The sequence below is a fragment of the Podarcis erhardii genome (genome assembly GCF_964252035.2).
Source record: "Podarcis erhardii genome assembly, chromosome: 12".
In the NCBI taxonomy this organism is placed as follows: Eukaryota; Metazoa; Chordata; class Lepidosauria; order Squamata; family Lacertidae; genus Podarcis; species Podarcis erhardii.
Genome location: NC_138513.1, coordinates 17,684,385 through 17,702,141, shown reverse-complemented (window position 1 = coordinate 17,702,141; position 17,757 = coordinate 17,684,385). Strand labels below are relative to the sequence as shown.

The window sequence follows — 17,757 nt, the reverse complement described above, 5'->3', positions numbered from 1 at the left end:
TGTAAAAAGAGCATTTAACGCAAAGGCTAAAAGGTTGTGGGTGGGCCTGGTGAAAGTGAGCTTGGTAATTTTGAACCCATACCCAATTTTATCTAGGAGAAGTTACCTACAACTTCTGTTGGAGAGCCAACGAACAACCAAAGACTGTAAAATGCTTTGTTTATAATACATTCTATGCAGAACTGTATGATTGCTTTCTGCAATTTAAATGTCCGTCTAAAACTACATTAGGCTTCCCATTTACAGTATCCAGGCAACAGAACATAGTGATAATAGGTTTGGTGCAAATGCTATGTTGTTTTCATGAGGAATAAGGTGTACTGTGTAATTTATGGTTCAGCAGCAGAATATTTTTTTTTAAGTGAATATCATACAGAGCAGCTCTTTAAAAACCTGGAACTTTTATAATCATTTGCCAACAAGCATATTAACCATGAATATTCTGTGGGGGGGGGGAATGACAATTTGCTTTTATTTCAGTTTTGAAATTTACTGCAATTCAAAAGGTGGGGGGGGCGGGTTAGTCTGACTGTACAGTTTAATCTGATTTTTTAAGACGGATGCCAAATGAGATAGTGCAATTACCAAAATGCTAATGAACTTGAAGGGTCAGTCAACAGACTTCAGGAGCTTATTAAAAGGGTGAAAAATGAATATTTAACAGTTTAAAATGGCAGTGGGGTATTTGTTTAGGAAAAGATTCCCCAGTCAAGGAAAAGAGCAAATGTTACAGAAACTGCTGACTATAAGCCTCGATCTAGTAAACTCCTTTTTTAATTATGCTGCCCCCCCCCCAGACTGTCAGTATTTTGTGGGAGGAATTCAAGAGCATACCGGGGTAAGCTGGGTTTGTGCCACTGAAGTGGATTAAAGCACTCTGTTGCCGCAGCACAACAAATCCGCTTTTGCAAAGAAATTGACTTTTTTTGTGGTTAGGAAAATGGCAGTAGAATGCACTGGAACACGTAGGGTGAAAAAATGAGAAGATCATCAAGCAAATCAGGATGGGTGCTTGTCATGGAACAGTTGCTATATGGCGAGCATCTCAGTTGTTGAGCTCTGGTCCTGCTTACATTCTTCCCACAAGCTTTGTGCAAGCAAGCCAGGACGAATGCTTTAAAAGGGTCATCTGGAAGAACCCTAAGTTTAGATATCCCCAAACTCTTAATATGAGCTCTTAGCAGCCTGAATCAGGAGACTTGGAGAGCATTGGGGGAGGGTTTGTGGAGGAAGAAGAGGAAGGAAAGAACCTCTTTACTGCCTACCTAAAAATTTCCTCCTCTGTGCTGTAGATTCAGAGCTGGCTCTCTGCTCTGAACCAAAGTGCAGCTTAATTGCCATATAGAGGGTACCTTTTCTACTCCCCAGAATTCTCCCTTTATAGTGGAAGAAGGAGAGATGGTTTTCCTTCCCTCCCCCACTTCATAGCATGCATCCTGCCATTTCAAGGGTGGCTTAGTAAAAACTCTTCCCAGTTTCATACCACAAGAATAAGTGAGGGGAAAAACAGCTTTTACAGTGCCAAATAAGGTAATAAATAGGCTTGTCCCTTTGGAATACGCTATAATCTAAAATAACTCCTTTAACTGCACTTTGAATAAGTGGTTTCCAGATGGCTACTCTGCTGCTTAATGTGTCTTTTGCTTTAGAGGCAGAATATATATATATATATTTGTAAAATGCACTTAACCCACGTAACGCATATCATTATAACCAAGAGAAGGGGACTATTAACCTGAATGGCTCGGATTCAAGCTATTTTCTGTAGCTGCTTTTGCACTGGTCACTTAATGTAACAGCTCCTATGCATGCAATGCTAACTGGACAAATCATAGTGGCTATGACAACCTATCACATATCTGCATTTAGAGATATATAAAGAGGTGGAGATACCACCCATAGTTCAGTCGGGAAAGCAGGAGACTCTTAATCTGAGTCATAGCTTCAAGCCCCATGCTGGGCAAAAGATTCCTGCATTGCAGAGGGTTGGACTAGATGACCCCAGCAGTCCCTTTCAACTCTACAATTCTATAATTCTAATTAACCACTCACCCTTCAGCAAAGTTTCCAAAGAGGTTTACAAAAACCCCCCAACAAGATAGAATATATTGCTAAAATATAATGAAAATTGGCATTTATCCTTCTAATTGGAGCAAAAACGCCAATTTCAGCTCATTGAGAAAACACTGGGGAATCACCAGCCACCATAAATCACATAAACCAGCTCCCACTCAATGTACAGCTTTACTCTAAGAGGTAGGTATTAACTGTACCCATATTAAGCGCTCCCTGATGCTGCTTTTGGTAATTTTGATGGCGAAGCCAGAGACTTAAAGAAGATGGGAGGTTATTGCGTGGTGGCTATTTCCTGTCAGGATGTCACATCAGTGGGGAGACTCTGCTTTCGTCATACAAAAGCTGACTGGGAATTCATAAATAGTGGTTTAATCTCCCCCCCCCACACACACACACAGACCTGCATTTTCAACCCTGTCAACCTGGCTACTTGTCACAAGAATTGACTATTTTAGGAAAATCTTTTATCAGCACAACACAGAAGTGTCTGTTCTGGTTCATGTGAGGATCATGGCGAGGTTTTAGTCATCTTATACTCAGAATCATGTCTGTAGGTTTAAAAATACTTAGTGTGGAGATTTGGGGTCATAGAAATGCCTTTGACGGGAAACAGGGGTTTTTGTTTTCCCCAAACCGGAGCAGAGGATGAAAGATTTGCTGCAGAACAGATTTATTTCGGGGTGGGGGGTGGGGGTGTTGACAGCTAACCTAAAAGCACCAACTCCCTTCTGTGTTCTTCATTTACATGAAGCACTTTGCAGTGTTGCTCAGCAAAGCACATTTTGTCCTCTGTTGCAGAATGAATACCTGTACGAAGGCGTTGATGCACGAGTTATTGAGTATGAAGACAACAGGCCCCTGTTAGATATGTTCCTGCAAAAACCAATGGGATTATTGTCCTTGCTTGATGAGGAAAGCCGGTTTCCTCGCGCCACTGATCAGACGCTTGTGGGTAAGCTGTTTGCAGCTTGTTCTTAAAGGTGCACTGGTATTAACAGTCCAAGTTAAAGAGCATTTCCTTGTGTTTTCATATTCCGTTGTCAAAGGGTTCCAGGTTCAATCCCTGCTATCTCCAACTAGGGGCAGGGAAAACTTGAGTCTCAACCTCTGGACAACCACTGCCAATCAGAGCAATTCTGTGTCTCATTTATTTATTTATTTTAATGGAACCCCTTATATGGGATTTGTATATAATTTTTCCCTCGCTGGGAAAAATCCATGTAGCGCAAGCATGGATAGTTGGCCCCGGAGAATATTTGACGTTTTCTCCCCTTACGGCTTTGATCTATAGGCTACCACTAAAACAAGACTGCATTTTAAACTGTATTCTAACTTATGTTTTAATCAGCTTTTGTGTGTGTGTGTGTGTGTGTGTGTGTGTGTTTTGGGGTTTTTTTGTTTGCGTTTTTGTTTTGAATGTTTTTACTGTATTTATATTCAGTGTTAGCCGCCCTGAGCCCGGTCTCGGCCGGGGAGGGCAGGGTATAAATAAAAAATTATTATTATTCATTATTATTATTATTATTGTGCCTTTGGGAAGAGCGAGCATAGGAAGCTGCCTTTTACTGAAAGACACCTTCAGACTAACTAGCTCAGTGTTGTTTACAGCAAGGGTGAGTTACATGCAGTGGTGCAGCCAGGTAATTTTAGACCCTGCAGTTAATGGTCTTATGACCACCACCACTAGTTGGCCATTTGTATTACATCAATTGAGAAGAAACCACCAAAACAGTATTAGAAGTTTTTATGGAAGCATCTGCACATGCCTACTCATTTGCAGATGGAGAAGGAATAGGTGGTGGAAAGCAACCATAGGCATAAGTACATTTATGTTATTCCCTTAGAATAAAACCTGTGTGTTTCCCTTACAGAAAAATTTGAAGACAACCTGAAATCAAAATATTTCTGGAGACCAAAAAGAATAGACTTGACGTTTGGGATTTACCATTATGCAGGGAAGGTAAAATTATTTGTTTGGTTTTTTAAAGTAATTTTTAGGCTACTTATCAAAGCAAACTTCTTCCAAAACAGGTTATAGAACACTATCAAATTGCATAATTTCAATAATATATCATGATACTTGTTTACTTTCTGGCACATGAGGACATGAGACTTCAGATAATTAAAAATAATTGGTTCAGAATAATCATTTATATTCTTCCTAATAAATGGAAAAATTTTGCTGGGAGAGAAATCCTCCAGTATCACAGCCCCAAAACAAACAGTCATGGCATCCTTTTTGCTGTTTAAGGCATGCATATGCAATGCAACTGTAAAAACAAAGGAATGGAATACAAATTTGGAAACTACCTGAAGCAGCGCCTCTTTCACTAACTGACCCATTGTAGGCATGTTAGGTTTTTTTGGATCAGAAGTAGGTGAGGTAGCAAGTGATTCAGCTTTCTGATTACAGCCTGAGGCCCAGTTCATATGTCACCAGTAGCCAAGCATGTGGTGAGGCAGACATGCCCTCCCAACACCAGTATCACTGCAGTGTTGGGTGGGTGGTAGAGGTCCAGTTTTGACCATGCCATCACCCTGTTCACAACCCCATACAGGTCAGCAGCAAGGACGGTGTCAGGAGAACAGCTCAGCATCTCTACACTACCACCACTGCTGTAGATTGTTACCACTTTGTAGCTTTTAATGAATCGTTTGAAATTGGAATCAGTAGGCCTAATGCATGGAAGTATTGGTCAACGTAAGGAAATTTGCTGTATAACTTTTGCTGTCCTTTTTTTTAAAAAAAAAATAGGTTCTTTATAATGCAAGTGGGTTCTTGAACAAAAACCGAGACACCTTACCAGCTGACATTGTACTGCTCTTGCGATCCTCGGAAAACTATTTGACTCGGCAGCTGGTAATCCACCCTCTTACAAAAACAGGTAATGTGTCTTACAGTACTAATGCTACCCTTTGACAGGTCCAGTGTTAGATGCTGCCTGCCTTTGAGTTCACAACTGGGCTAGCATCTTTCACCTTACCAAGGAAGCAGGCATTTGCCACGTTACTGAGCGCCACAGGAAAGGAGCAGCAGAAGGAAGGCTACACAGCAGATGTGTTGCCCTCATCCAGGAAACATTCCCTACAAGCTGTCCTTCCACATGTCCTACCCTCTGGGAACTCTTTCCACACAGTTTGGTCTGCTGCAGAACCCCTGTGCCTCAGCTGTTGCACTTCCGTGGGTTTCAGAGACTAGGAACTGAGAAAGCTACCTTACACTGAGTTAGATCATTGGTCCATATAGCTTGCTATTGTCTACAGTGACTGGCAGCCACTCTCCAGGGTTTATAGCAGGTGTCTCTGGCATACCTACTTGGAGATGTCAAGAGTTCAGCCTTTGAACTCTTCTGCGCAAAGCAGCTGAGCTGAAAAGTCATGGGGGAACGATTTATTTACTTAACGTCCAGTAAAAAAAATGTAAGGTGCAACTCTGTGCCCCTACTCTTGCGTAGCACTATGTTGCAGGGGAAATTGGCTGTAGTATAATAAAGGAAGGACTCGAAAGAAAAAATATGAACTCTTCTTTTGACATTCTTTTATTTTGTTATTATATTTTTTCCATTTTGCAATATTCAACAATGAATATAAATCTACACAAATCAAAAATATTTACTGCAACTTCCCTCCCTCCCCTTCTACAGTTTCTTATTTTCTTACTGCAAATCCAAATTTATCCTTTTTACAAATTTATCCTTTATAATTCCTATAAATTTCTTACTGCTCTTGTTTATATCAATCCTGCTAACGTTCTTAATTGTTTCCAGTTTGTTTTCATGTATTCAGTTTCCCGCATTCTGTTACAAAAAGTCTATTGTCTTGATCTCATAATCTTCCAGTAGGTTTCGCCATCTCTGTGAATTCTATCAATGTTAATTGCCAATGGTCTCTTTTGGGGGCCAAAGCCTCTTTCCAGTTTGGGGCATATATCATTTGGGCAGCCGTGGTTGGATACATAAATAGTTTATTCTGGTCTTTCGGCACCTCGTCTCCAAGTATACCTATAAGAAAAGCTTCTAGGTTTTTTTTAACAAAGGTTGTTTTCAACATTATTTTCAATTCATTATGGATCATTTCCCAGAAGGCTTTTGCAATCTTACAGGACCATATGTGGTACCACATATGAAAAAAGATACCTTCTTTCTCTTTACATTTGACATTCTCTCAGGGTCCAATTGCACCCTCTGCCACCCCCCCCAAGGATGAATAGTGCTTGGTTCATGTTTATTATCCACCAACCACATATATAAGTAAACCAGCAGTGACCACTCACCAGTCATGACGTGGGCGGCTTTTGTGACCCATCGCTGGCTCCCCTGACCCAGGGGGTCATGCCAACCATGGCTCTGACCCCTGGGCTGTCCCCGTAGGCTGTGGCGTCATCCAGGTGACCTGCACTACCAACCAATCGGCTGCGACCCCGGGGGCGGAGCTGAAAGGAAGCTGCCGGCAATGCTGGTCAGCCATTCTGGTCATATTTGTCACTGCTCACCTCAAATATGGCATGAGAATATGAAAAATGCAAATTATGCTTATGCACTATTTGTCAATTATTTCAGCAGCCAGCACATAATTAGTTTTCCCACAAGTGTATATGGTTTGCCCCCCCCCCAAGTACCCAACTGCAAGATTAATTTATATTTAAATTCTGCATAATTGAAGCCACTTCTGGAATTGTAATGAGGAAGTCGCTTTAGGGAAGGCATTTGGGATTAGAATTTTTCATAGTCAAGGGTTTTAAAAAATCTTGGAGCAAATGCTCTAAACTGGGTGCATCAAGTCCCCACAAATCACATAGTAAACAGACTAGGCCCTGCTAGTCCGCATTGCCCTATCTGAATTGCAGGCTACCATAGTCCACACAAAGAAGAAAGTTTAGCAAAGGCTGCTCAGCTGTCCATCAGGAGGCAGGCAACGGCGCAGCTGGGGTTTGGCTCTGGGACCAGGTGGGGGCCTGTCAATAGAGTTGCAGGGGATGGAGGCAGTTGTGGTGTAGTGGTTTGAATGTCAGACTAAGATCTGGGCGACTAGGTTTTCAATTCCCCACTCAGCCATGAAGCTCACTGTGTGAACTTGGGCCAACCACTGTCTCTCAGCCTTACCTACCTCACAGGGTTATTGTGGGGATCAACCAAGGAGGGGAAGAGAACCATGTATGCCATCTCCAGCTCCTTGGAGGAAAAAGTTGGATATAAATGCAAAACATAAAAATAAACCCTTTATAAGGGCATTTAAAATGTTCATTAATATAGCCTCCCTTTTTGCTTCCTGCACCAGCGTGGGCAATGCACTCTAAGACTTGTTCCTCGTGTTCTCTAACGGCAGAAAAGTACCAGTTTTAATGTATGCGGATGACGCTGTTCTTCTCTCTCAAACCAAAGTGGGCTTGAAACGTGCCTTAGGAAAGTTCAGTGACCAATGTAACACTGAGCTGTTAACAATTAACTTTGCCAAAACCAAAATTGTACATTTTAACCGCTCCTTCAGGAAAGATAATTGGAGCGTAAAGGGAAACGCCATTGAACAGACTAAGATCTTCCAATACCTAGGCATTACTTTCTCTTATAATGCCAAATTGTCAACACACCTGACCACATCAGCTATATCAGCAGGAAGAAGTGCAAATGCCATCCTTAGATTATTCAGAAGGAAAGGAGCTGGCTTCCTCCCGATGGCCCTTAAAGTTTTCCAGGCAAAATCGTTAGCCCAACTCCTGTATGGCTCTCAAATTAGCCCTTCTACCAACCTTAAGACCCTTGAAACAGTACAATCAAAATTCTTAAGATCATTATTTGCTACCCCAAAGTGTACCCCTAATGCAGTCTTAAGGCAAGAGGCAGGACTGCCCAGAGTGGAATTAAAAGTCTGGGAGCAAGCAATATCCCTCTGGTTGAAAATCCATTACAACCCTAAGGGACTGTTACCTTACTTCCTGGCTGCAGTTCCCTATCCTCCTTGGCTTATGCAAATAACTAATAAGATCAAACAAATTGGCCTAAACCCTGAAAATCTTCTTATTGGAACTCTGAACAAGGCTAAAGTAATTATCACTCAGAGACTCTACGATGTCGAATTACAACAAGAAGACGCCCTACTCCCGGAGACGTATAGATCTTTAAAAGCTTGGTCTAATTTTTCAGCTGCCCCTTACTTAACTAACATCACTAACGAAGCTTATAGATGGGCTTTCTCCAGAGCCCGCTTTGAGACAATGCCCTCAGCAGTGCTGTACGGCAAATTCACGCGGGTACCAATGCATGCGCGTCTCTGCCCCTGTATGTCTAATAAGGTAGAATCTGTCACTCACATCCTTCTATTTTGCGAATTCTATAGTGAAGAACGAGCTCAACTTATTTTGCCGCTTTTATCAAAATTTATACCCCTTCAACATTATTTGGAATCCTCCCCCGAAATTCTACGAAAATACCTTCTGGAAGATTCCTCAAGCTCAATATCATATGAGGTGGCCAAATTTTGCACTTTAGCAATCAGGAAGCGTAAATCTCTTTTGTTGAACGGCACACTGCGAAGCTCCCTTGCGTAATAATTTTCTTCTTTTTTTTTTTTCTTCCTTTTTTCTTCTTGATGCTGTTGTTGATTTCCTTTTGTATGATCTTGTGGTGTTCTGTGTCACTGGCTTTTGCCGCAATAAAACTTGACTTGACTTGACTTGTTCCTCGTTTTTATTAGAGCTTGGTAGGCCATCATAAAATTGTACGATATGCTTCAAAATTATGCAGAACACACCAGTCACTTCTCTAAGGTAGTGCAGTTCCACAAAAGGCGAGGGTGGTAAGGGGGGCTCTGGTGTCTGTAATCACATCAATAAGATTTGGAGAATAAATGTAAATGCCAAGTATTCATTATCTTCTCTTCACAAGCAAAAGGGAAATGAGGAATGTGCTTGTGGCTCATTGAAAGCTACATGTATTATGTTTTTTTTAATAAATTTTATTTTTGTATTTTTTATTTTATTTAAACAAGTGAATTAAAAAATAAATAAAATATATGGTAGTCCCCTTTGACTTCCCTCCCTCCATTGTGGATCTTAATCTAATGATTTTCACCTCTGCATCTCTTTTGTAACTATTCTGATAAATCCTTTTTCATTCCATAGTTCAAAATTTTGATACAAGTTTTCTGTCAATCTTACCAATGTGTGTAATTGTTTGCAATAGTTTTTCAAATAAATTATAAACTTTCCCCATTCTTTATTAAAGACCTCCTCTTCCTGGTTTCTTATTCTTCCTGTAAGTTTTGCCATTTCAGCATAGTTCCATTTCTGGACTAACAGAATCCGCACAGCCGTGCTTGCATACATAAAAAGTTTCATCTGGTCTATAAATTTGTTAATAATAATCATACATGGAGGGCAGACTTCAATCTTATGGAATCTACTGTGTTGTTGTCAGTGCTTTTTTCTGGGGGGATACATACCCCTAAACATTTTGTGAATCTAAGTTTGAGGGGCAGTATTTCAAAATTGAGTAGGAAAATGAGAGTACCCCAAACATTTTTAGGGAGGGGGGGGAACCACTGGTTGTTGTTGTTTTTTACTAGAGCCCTGAGAGGCAAAATACATTCACTTGGAACTAAAGAATATGGTGCTGCTTAAGCAGATGCTGAGCACAGGGATTTCTTCTGAGTACCAGAACTGAGCTGAACATACCCTCGTTCCACCCAGAAAGCTATTCCTGGTGCTCCAAACTCAGAAGCAGCTTGCCCAGTTGGGTGGAACCACAATGCTAACTTCCTGTGAGCAGTGTCACTGCTGTTCATCGGAGGGAGAGGGGGCAAGGAGGTTTGCACGGTGCAGGTGCACCAGTGGAAACAATTTGTCACTCCTGCCGGTGCACCTGCACAGCCCTTTCCCTCCGGTAAGCAGCAAGCAACACCATTGCTGGGAAGGGGGGGGGTGTTGAGGCTCTGACCTCCTGGGTGTGCGACCTCTGCACAAGCTTTTTCCACTTCATCAGTCATAGGGAGAGGTAGTCGTTCTGCCACTGCTATTGTCAAACAGTTGGGAGTCATAAATCTTTCGGATCAATTGCAAGTCTCCCAGAGTTATCCCAGTAGATCAGCCTTCTGCTCATCCCTGGACTAATATCTAGAGGGGTGGACATCTTGAGTAAGGTGCCTTCTTTCTTCTCTTAGGTAACTTGGCACATACGAAAACCAAGAGTGCGATAAACTACCAGACATGGACGCCACAGAAATCAATTAGCCAAACTAAGGTAAGGAAACCGCATGGGCAGCCGCCTGGACCCATATATTGAAGTCGAGAGGGGCAATGCTGTTGTTGCTACTACTAAAACAAAACCAAAAAAAAAGTAAGCAAGTAACCCCTTCCTTGGTTTCTCTCCCTCTCTCTTTATCTCTCCTGTTTTCTTTTCTGTTTAGCTGGATTTCTTTGTGTTGTGCAATTCGTATTCCTTCCGTGAGGTAAAAAAACCTACATTTCCCTTCTTTCTGACTATAGTTTTATAACTACTTCAGGGAAAGCTAAATTAATTCTCTGCTGTCACTGTCCTTAGCACTCATCCCTAAGCCTGCTTCCTTGCAAGTATGTTTCCTGGACTACACTGAAGTATTAGTTCCAAGTAAATGTGTTCCTGATTGGTATGTTTATTTAAAATGAGAGCATACCAAGGTTCTGGCTGTGGGGTTAATCAGGCTCTGTTTAAAACAACCATTGTAACAAGGGTACAGAATTATTATTTGCAGGATGTTAACAGTCCTAATCTTTAAAAAAAAAAGAAAAAGAAAGAGAGAAATCTAGACAAACCATTTTTCCTTCAAATGCGTTTGCAACAGATATCTATCTGTATGTTCAGTTATCAAACTGTGTTCAGTATATGTGTGTGTTTCTGCATGTGTGTACAGTGTGATAAAGTATTGTAATGTTTTTAGTGTAATAACCTCTGACTTTCCTAGTGATTACTCAGTAGCATCTGCAGCTTAGGATGACTATTTTTTATTATTAATAGTGTTCTTTAAGAGGACACTTTGTTGAACTGGTGCAATAAGCTTCAGACACTGTATAGATAAGAGGTGCTATTTTCTTTCTTGATACATATAGAGTGAGCCAGAGGATTCCACGCATCATCCGAGGGAAACAACCAATATGAAAACGCAGACAGTTGCTTCATATTTCAGAGTAAGCTTTAGCTGTTATTCTTCCTCTTAATATATATGATTTATGCAGCAGCCAGCCTGCTGATTTCTGGGCCCATCTCTATAGATGCAATAGTTCTATTTCTCCTTAGGGATAAGATAATTCACTTGGAGGGGGCCACTAGGGGGCGCATCAGAAGATGGCTGACAATAACATCTCTCCGACCCACACGAGGTAATTTGGAGGCTATGATGGGAGTAATTAGCCTCCCTACCCCCCCCCCAGGATGGTGGGGGGGACTGCCCTTGCCTGCTGTGCCCTATACCACCCCCAAATTTGTGGGGATGGGGGCACTAGGCACAAAGCCCTCCTGTGGGATTTCAGCGCTCCTGGACGCCGTCCCTGATCCGCACCACTAGCTGCAAGAACTTCAAAAGAAACAATTTGGATGAAGGAATGCACATATTTCAAGGAAGGAGGGGGAGTAAAGACTGCTAACAGAAGAGATCTCTGATAAAACAAGACGAGTCAGAGGAACAAGAATAAATCATGAGAAGATACGCCAAGACTCGGTATGGCAAATGACTGATGGGGGAGGGGAAAAAAACTTTCCTTTCTTTCCTTATGTGATTAAACAAGAATCCCCTCCCCTTACAAGTCAGAAATGTTGTATTAAGGACTTAAGCTGTGGATTTAAGGCTGTGTGGGGATAAACTTTTGAACCAAAGCATGTTTTAAGAAGAGCGTGGAATGTATAAGAGCTTTGGAATGACGCAGTTAAAAATGCCATCGCCATATTGGGAAGTTCTGTCGGAGGTCTTGAGTCTGGGAGGAGAAAGAGAGAAATAGAGCTGTTTTTATATTGTGGGTGAAACTCCTCAGAGGGACTTAAGAGCGACAGTTTTGCGAGATTAATGATGGAAAGAGCGATGTTATCTATGAAGGCGATGATATATGGAAACCATCTCGATTTGAGGATTGGAAAAATGGAAAAATTCACACAGGTTTATTATTGGTGTTTATCGGCTTAAGGAGGCTATCAGAAGAGATCATAAAGAAAAAAGAGAAAATATATGAACAAGATGTGATGTGGAAACAGCAATAAAAGGCTGGATAGAATTATGAACTCTGTTTGGATTGATTCGGACTGATTTGGACATTAACGCAGTAGCAAGAAGATGATCAGAATCCCCCTTCGGATCTTGAAATATGGGTCCCCCCAACAACAACAAAATTAAAATTCGGCTTTGTAATTCAGAATTTATGTGATGTGATTTAATTTGATTTGATTGGCCGGTTAATAAAAATTATTTAAAAAAAAAAGATAATTCACTTGGAACTTGAAAGCCTTTAGACTGACATTAGAATATCCAAAGCAGGGGTGGGAAACCTGTCCCTTTCCAGATGTTGTTGGACTCTAACTCCCATCAGGCCAAGCCAGCATGACCAGTATGTAGTTGGGGGGGTGGATCTGGAAGGCCACAGGTTCTCCTCTGAGGAAAAACACTTCAGGGCACCCTGTTTCACTCAAGCCAGTGTGGTGTAGTGGTTAAGAGTGGTAGACTCGTAATCTCGTGAACCGGGTTCGTGTCCCAGCTCCTCCACATGCAGCTGCTGGGTGACCTTGGGCCAGTCACACGTCTTTGAAGTCCCTCAGCCTCACTCACCTCACAAAGTGTTTGTTGTAGGGGAGGAAGGGAAAGGAGAATGTTAGCCACTTTGAGACTCCTTCGGGTAGTGATAAAGCGGGATATCAAATCCAAACTCTTCTTCTTCTTCAAACTGATACCCTGCCATTTTCCAGATGTTTACATTTCAGGATATCTCTTCCGGCTTTTTGATATATATTTTTTCATCTCCCATGTGACCTTGAGGGGGAGGCTAGGTGCTGGCCAAATGTTTCTCTGGTGCACCTGCAAGTTAGCTTAGCAGGGGATGTGGTGACAGGGCCATCTCACCTGGCTCTTGTTTTCTCAGTATTATTATTTTTTTAGTAGAAGGGTACCTGTATTCCCCACAGTTGCTCCTCCAAGTCTCATGGTCCCTGGCATTTTCCTGCCCATGCCATTTGCTGATTCCAGCCATGTGAACAAAAGGATCTGCCGTGTAAGTCAGACTATCAGCCCATCTAACCCAGCATTGTCTCCACTGACGGGCAGCACTTGGCTCCCCAAGGTTTCAGGCACAGATCTTTCCTGGCCTTGGTCCCTGAGCCTTTTTAACTGGAGATGCCCAAGACTGAACCTGGGAACTTCTGCCAGGCCCCTCTGAGCTAAGGTTCCTCTCTCTATTGAATGGTTGAATGGTTTCCGTGTTTGAACTGCTTAATAATAATAATAATAATTTATTTATATCCCACCCTCCCCAGCCGAAGCTGGGCTCAGAGCGGCTAACAACAATAAAAGTAACACAGCATTCTAAAATCAATTCATTCTAAAATCAGTTCAGAATCAAATTAATGGCAACCATTGGGCTTGAGTTCTATGAGGATTGCCAAAGGAGGGGGTCAGACTGCGCCCTGACCAAAGGCCTGGTGGAACAGCTCTATCTTGCAGGCCCTGCAGTAAAGATGTCAAGTCCCGCAGGGCCCTAGTCTCTTGTGACAGAGCGTTCCACCAGACTGGGGCCACAGCCGAAAAAGCCCTGGCTCTGGTTGAGGCCAGCCTAACCTCCCTGTAGCCCGGGACCTCCAATATGTTTTTGTTTGAAGACCGTAAGGTCCTCCATGGGACATACCAGGAGAGGTGGTCCTTCTAGTCAAGGAGAAAAACACAGAAAGGTTTTTTTAGCTCTTTTTTCCATGGCTACCATGGATTTCAATCCGAATCAAACTGACAACTTTCCTTTCCTCACATAGAAATGACAAAAACCGTTTAGATCCCAGGAAAGCTGAACCTATTATGCTTCTATAGCAGCTTAGCCAATTGGGAGACAGAAGCTTCACTGCCCTAAGCAAAATACAATTTAGTTGATATTATTGGTTGAACAGGCCCTATTTTATATGAGAGGCCGAAATCCACAGGGACAGAATGGCAGTCAGAAAAAGAGTCTGGCTGTAGTTTGTTAGCATGTTTAATGTTCATAACAGCACTTAAATGTGTCACTGCCAAGCATTTTAACAGTCACTTTGTCCAAGTTGGCTGGGCTTCATTATTATGTCACTGATAATATTATAATTCTGTGGTACACATCCAAATTGGTACTCTACAGTACACAACCAAAGGAGAACGTAATGCACTTTTTGAATTTACATTTGAATAATGCGCTATTCCATTATTGCTGTTATTTTCCTTTGAGTCAACCTGATGCACAATTAGCTCCTTGGTTTTGCATAAGAATCTCCATTGGAAACACTCTCCAGAACACCTGTCAGAACATCATGCCATAACTGCCATTAACAATTTCTTGTCAACAGGCAATTACATCGCCCATCTGCTCATAAAGGCTGCAGAATAGACAGGGGGCCACAGGACCCTTTTATAATGTTTTGTTTTAAGCCACGAGCCACAACAAAATAGGATTAATAATTCTGAGCACTAAAGGTCATACTGAGATTTCTTACATGACTTTGAGCACAGAAGTATGCGACCAAGAAGTAGTGCTTAAAAGTGACAGTGTGCATATCAGCTAGAAGATGACACAAGTGTTGTAAATTAAAGGCTGCACGGACTGCTTTTCAAGCCTTTCTTAAGAATCTACATAGCAATTTACAACACTAACTTTTACAAATTTCATTGTTGTTTTAGAAACCAGTTCAGTACAGTACATAAAGCAACCCCACGATTTACTTACCTGTTGGAAAAGTCAACACAATGAATGTTCTCAGTTTCTTTGGAACAATCAAAAGCTCATATGCAACCTATTTGAAAAAGTGTTATTTATTTAATAAATTTAATAAATGTAGATCGCACACCTTCAACTACTAGGGCAGCAAACCTTGCTTTTGGAGTCTAGAATTTGCCATAAAAGTACAGTTTAAGGCAGTAATCAATTATGAAATTATGTGCCTGCGATAGGATATAGGTGTTTTCAGCATGGGAACAGTGCAACTGTAATAGTTCCTGCTATAGGTGAATTTTCTGCACACGTGTTATACCAGATGCATTACAGGGGTACTGCAAATACAGTGTACTGTATAATTGCCTACAGAAACCGTGGGCAGGCCCATAATCTTCTTAATTTGGTGCAAGGAAAATTCAAAAAGATCTCAAAGAATACAAGTTTTACAAAGCTTTTGAGCACTCACAAGAAAGGTACTGCAAGGAAGGGGTTCCAAAGGCTTCTCCCCGTATTTCTTTTTCAGTACTCGCTCATGGATTTGTTATCTAAAATGGTGGTTGGCCAACCTCACTTTGTGCGCTGCATTAAGCCGAACAATGATCGACAGGCAAACAAATATGACAGAGAAAAGGTATTGGTACAGCTGCGCTACACGGGAATTCTGGAAACGGCACGGATCCGGAGACAGGGTTATTCTCACCGTATTCTCTTTGCTAACTTCATAGAGCGGTAAGTCCTTTACAAATGTTGTTTTGGTAGACTGTCTCCAGAAGTGACATTTTAGTACCAAACCAGATTCTGGTTCACTTAGGCTTTTCTACACTGGATTGCTGCACATGGGCCAACTGCCAGCTAAAGGTGGGAAATGTCACCACTGAAAAGTCTTGCCCTTTCAGTGATACAAGGCAATACAGATGTTTTGTCTGCAGTATTATATCTCCAGCTATCTGTAAAAGGTAAAGGTAAAGGGACCCCTGACCATTAGGTCCAGTCGTGGCCGACTGGGGTGGCGGCGCTCATCTCGCTTTAGTGGCCGAGGGAGCCGGCGTACAGCTTCCGGGTCATGTGGCCAGCATGACTAAGCCGCTTCTGATGAACCAGAGCAGCGCACGGAAACTCCGTTTACCTTCCCGCTGGAGCGGTACCTATTTATCTACTTGCACTTTGACGTGCTTTCGAACTGCTAGGTTGGCAGGAGCAAGGACCGAGCAACGGGAGCTCACCCCGTCACGGGGATTTGAACCGCTGATGTTCTGATCGGCAAGTCCTAGGCTCTGTGGTTTAACCCACAGCGCCACCCACATCCCTCCAGCTATCTGTTCACACATGCAAATCATCGCTTGCCGTTAAAGTCAACCAGCATTGACAAGCATGTGTGAATCATCCCTTGATGCTGGGAAAGCTTCTGAAAAAGTGGGGGTGAAATGTGCTTGGAGAACAGGCATTGCATTTTGATTCAGGAATGCCGCACAGATTAAACATCCTGTGCTGTACTTCTGTCTACAAAGAAGCAGCTTTCCGGATACAGTAAAATTTACCTTAAACAATTCCTTCACAATAAATTAGGAGCAGCGAAAACAATAAATACAGCCAACCAACAATACACTGAAGAACAGTTATGCTATTCCAGGGGTAGGCAACCTTAAGGCCTGGGGGCTGGATGTGGCCCAATCGCCTTCTCAATCCGGCCCATGGACGGTCCGGGAATCAGTGTGTTTTAACATGAGTAGAATGTGTGCTTTTATTTAAAATGCATCTCTGGGTTATTTGTGGGGCAAAGGAATTCGTTCATTCCCCCCCCCCTAAAAAAAATATAGTCCGGCCCACCACATGGTCTGAGGGACAGTGGACCGGCCCATGGCTGAAAAAGGTTGCTGACCCCTGTGCTATTCTATTGTGTGTGCGAGTGGTGAAGGTTAGCTCTAAAGAGTCGTTTGACTCAGAAGCAAGTTGGGAGCATTCTAAGTTGGAGTGAAGCCCAATCTATATATTCAGAAAAACGCTTGCTCTCAGCCTGCGCCGCATCAGAAGGCAGCTGGGGAAACTTATGACGGAATGCTCTCCCATTCAGAAAACCTGCTTCCTGTGCAAAACTTGTGTTTGTCAGGAAGAAGACCTGTTGTTTAGCCTTCTCTCTGGTATATATTTGATATCTGGAAATACACTTCTTTCGTTTTTATGTTGGAGACCATTCAGACTTGCCATTCGCCACAGGGGGCTGTACCACATGGTTTTTCTGAATGTGCTGATCAGTTCAGATGTGAACTGTTATGCATGCAAGTTCACAGTTTGTATGAATGAAATAAAAGTTAACTGATTGGCACTGAATGTCTTTTGCAAATGAAGTACTAAAGGATTTGGGTTTCTCTCTCTCTGTCTGTCTTAGATACTATCTCCTTTGTTACAAATCAAGTGACAAACCCCCTGTAAGCCCTGAAACGTGCGCTGCCATCTTGGAAAAAGCCCAGCTTGATAACTGGATACTTGGGAAAACTAAGGTAGTATCTTTGCTCATTAGATGCAGCCCCCGTTGAAATAAATGGAATAAATGACCATATTGATGGATTTGAAAAGAGTTGCTTCTGCTAATACAAGTCGGAATGAGGCTACATTTTGCTGTGGCCGGGGATCTAAGGGCAACATGATCCCAAAAGCTCCTTGTCCATCTCACAGATCCATCCATGCCCTACTCACAAAACTACCCAATGTACCACCTACTGTACATTGGGTACAGTAAGTCTTTCCCTACTGTAATCTTATGGGCTGCAGAGAAGACAGGAAAGATG

General features: G+C 42.2%; 1 protein-coding gene across 2 annotated transcripts in view; it reads left to right on the top strand.

The window, feature by feature from the left end:
* The window catches only part of MYO3A (myosin IIIA), a 104,509-nt gene that overhangs the window by 59,007 nt on the left and 27,745 nt on the right, over nt 1–17,757 (top strand). Inside the window, exons 19-26 of one of the 2 annotated variants that reach the window (XM_081834181.1) lie at nt 2,875–3,028; nt 3,948–4,036; nt 4,832–4,961; nt 10,231–10,310; nt 10,477–10,518; nt 11,156–11,233; nt 15,495–15,700; nt 17,358–17,469. In XM_081834181.1, coding sequence (XP_081690307.1) covers nt 2,875–3,028; nt 3,948–4,036; nt 4,832–4,961; nt 10,231–10,310; nt 10,477–10,518; nt 11,156–11,233; nt 15,495–15,700; nt 17,358–17,469 — 891 coding nt within the window. The remainder of the gene's footprint in view (nt 1–2,874; nt 3,029–3,947; nt 4,037–4,831; nt 4,962–10,230; nt 10,311–10,476; nt 10,519–11,155; nt 11,234–15,494; nt 15,701–17,357; nt 17,470–17,757) is intronic. The other variant, XM_081834182.1, reaches the window with a different exon arrangement.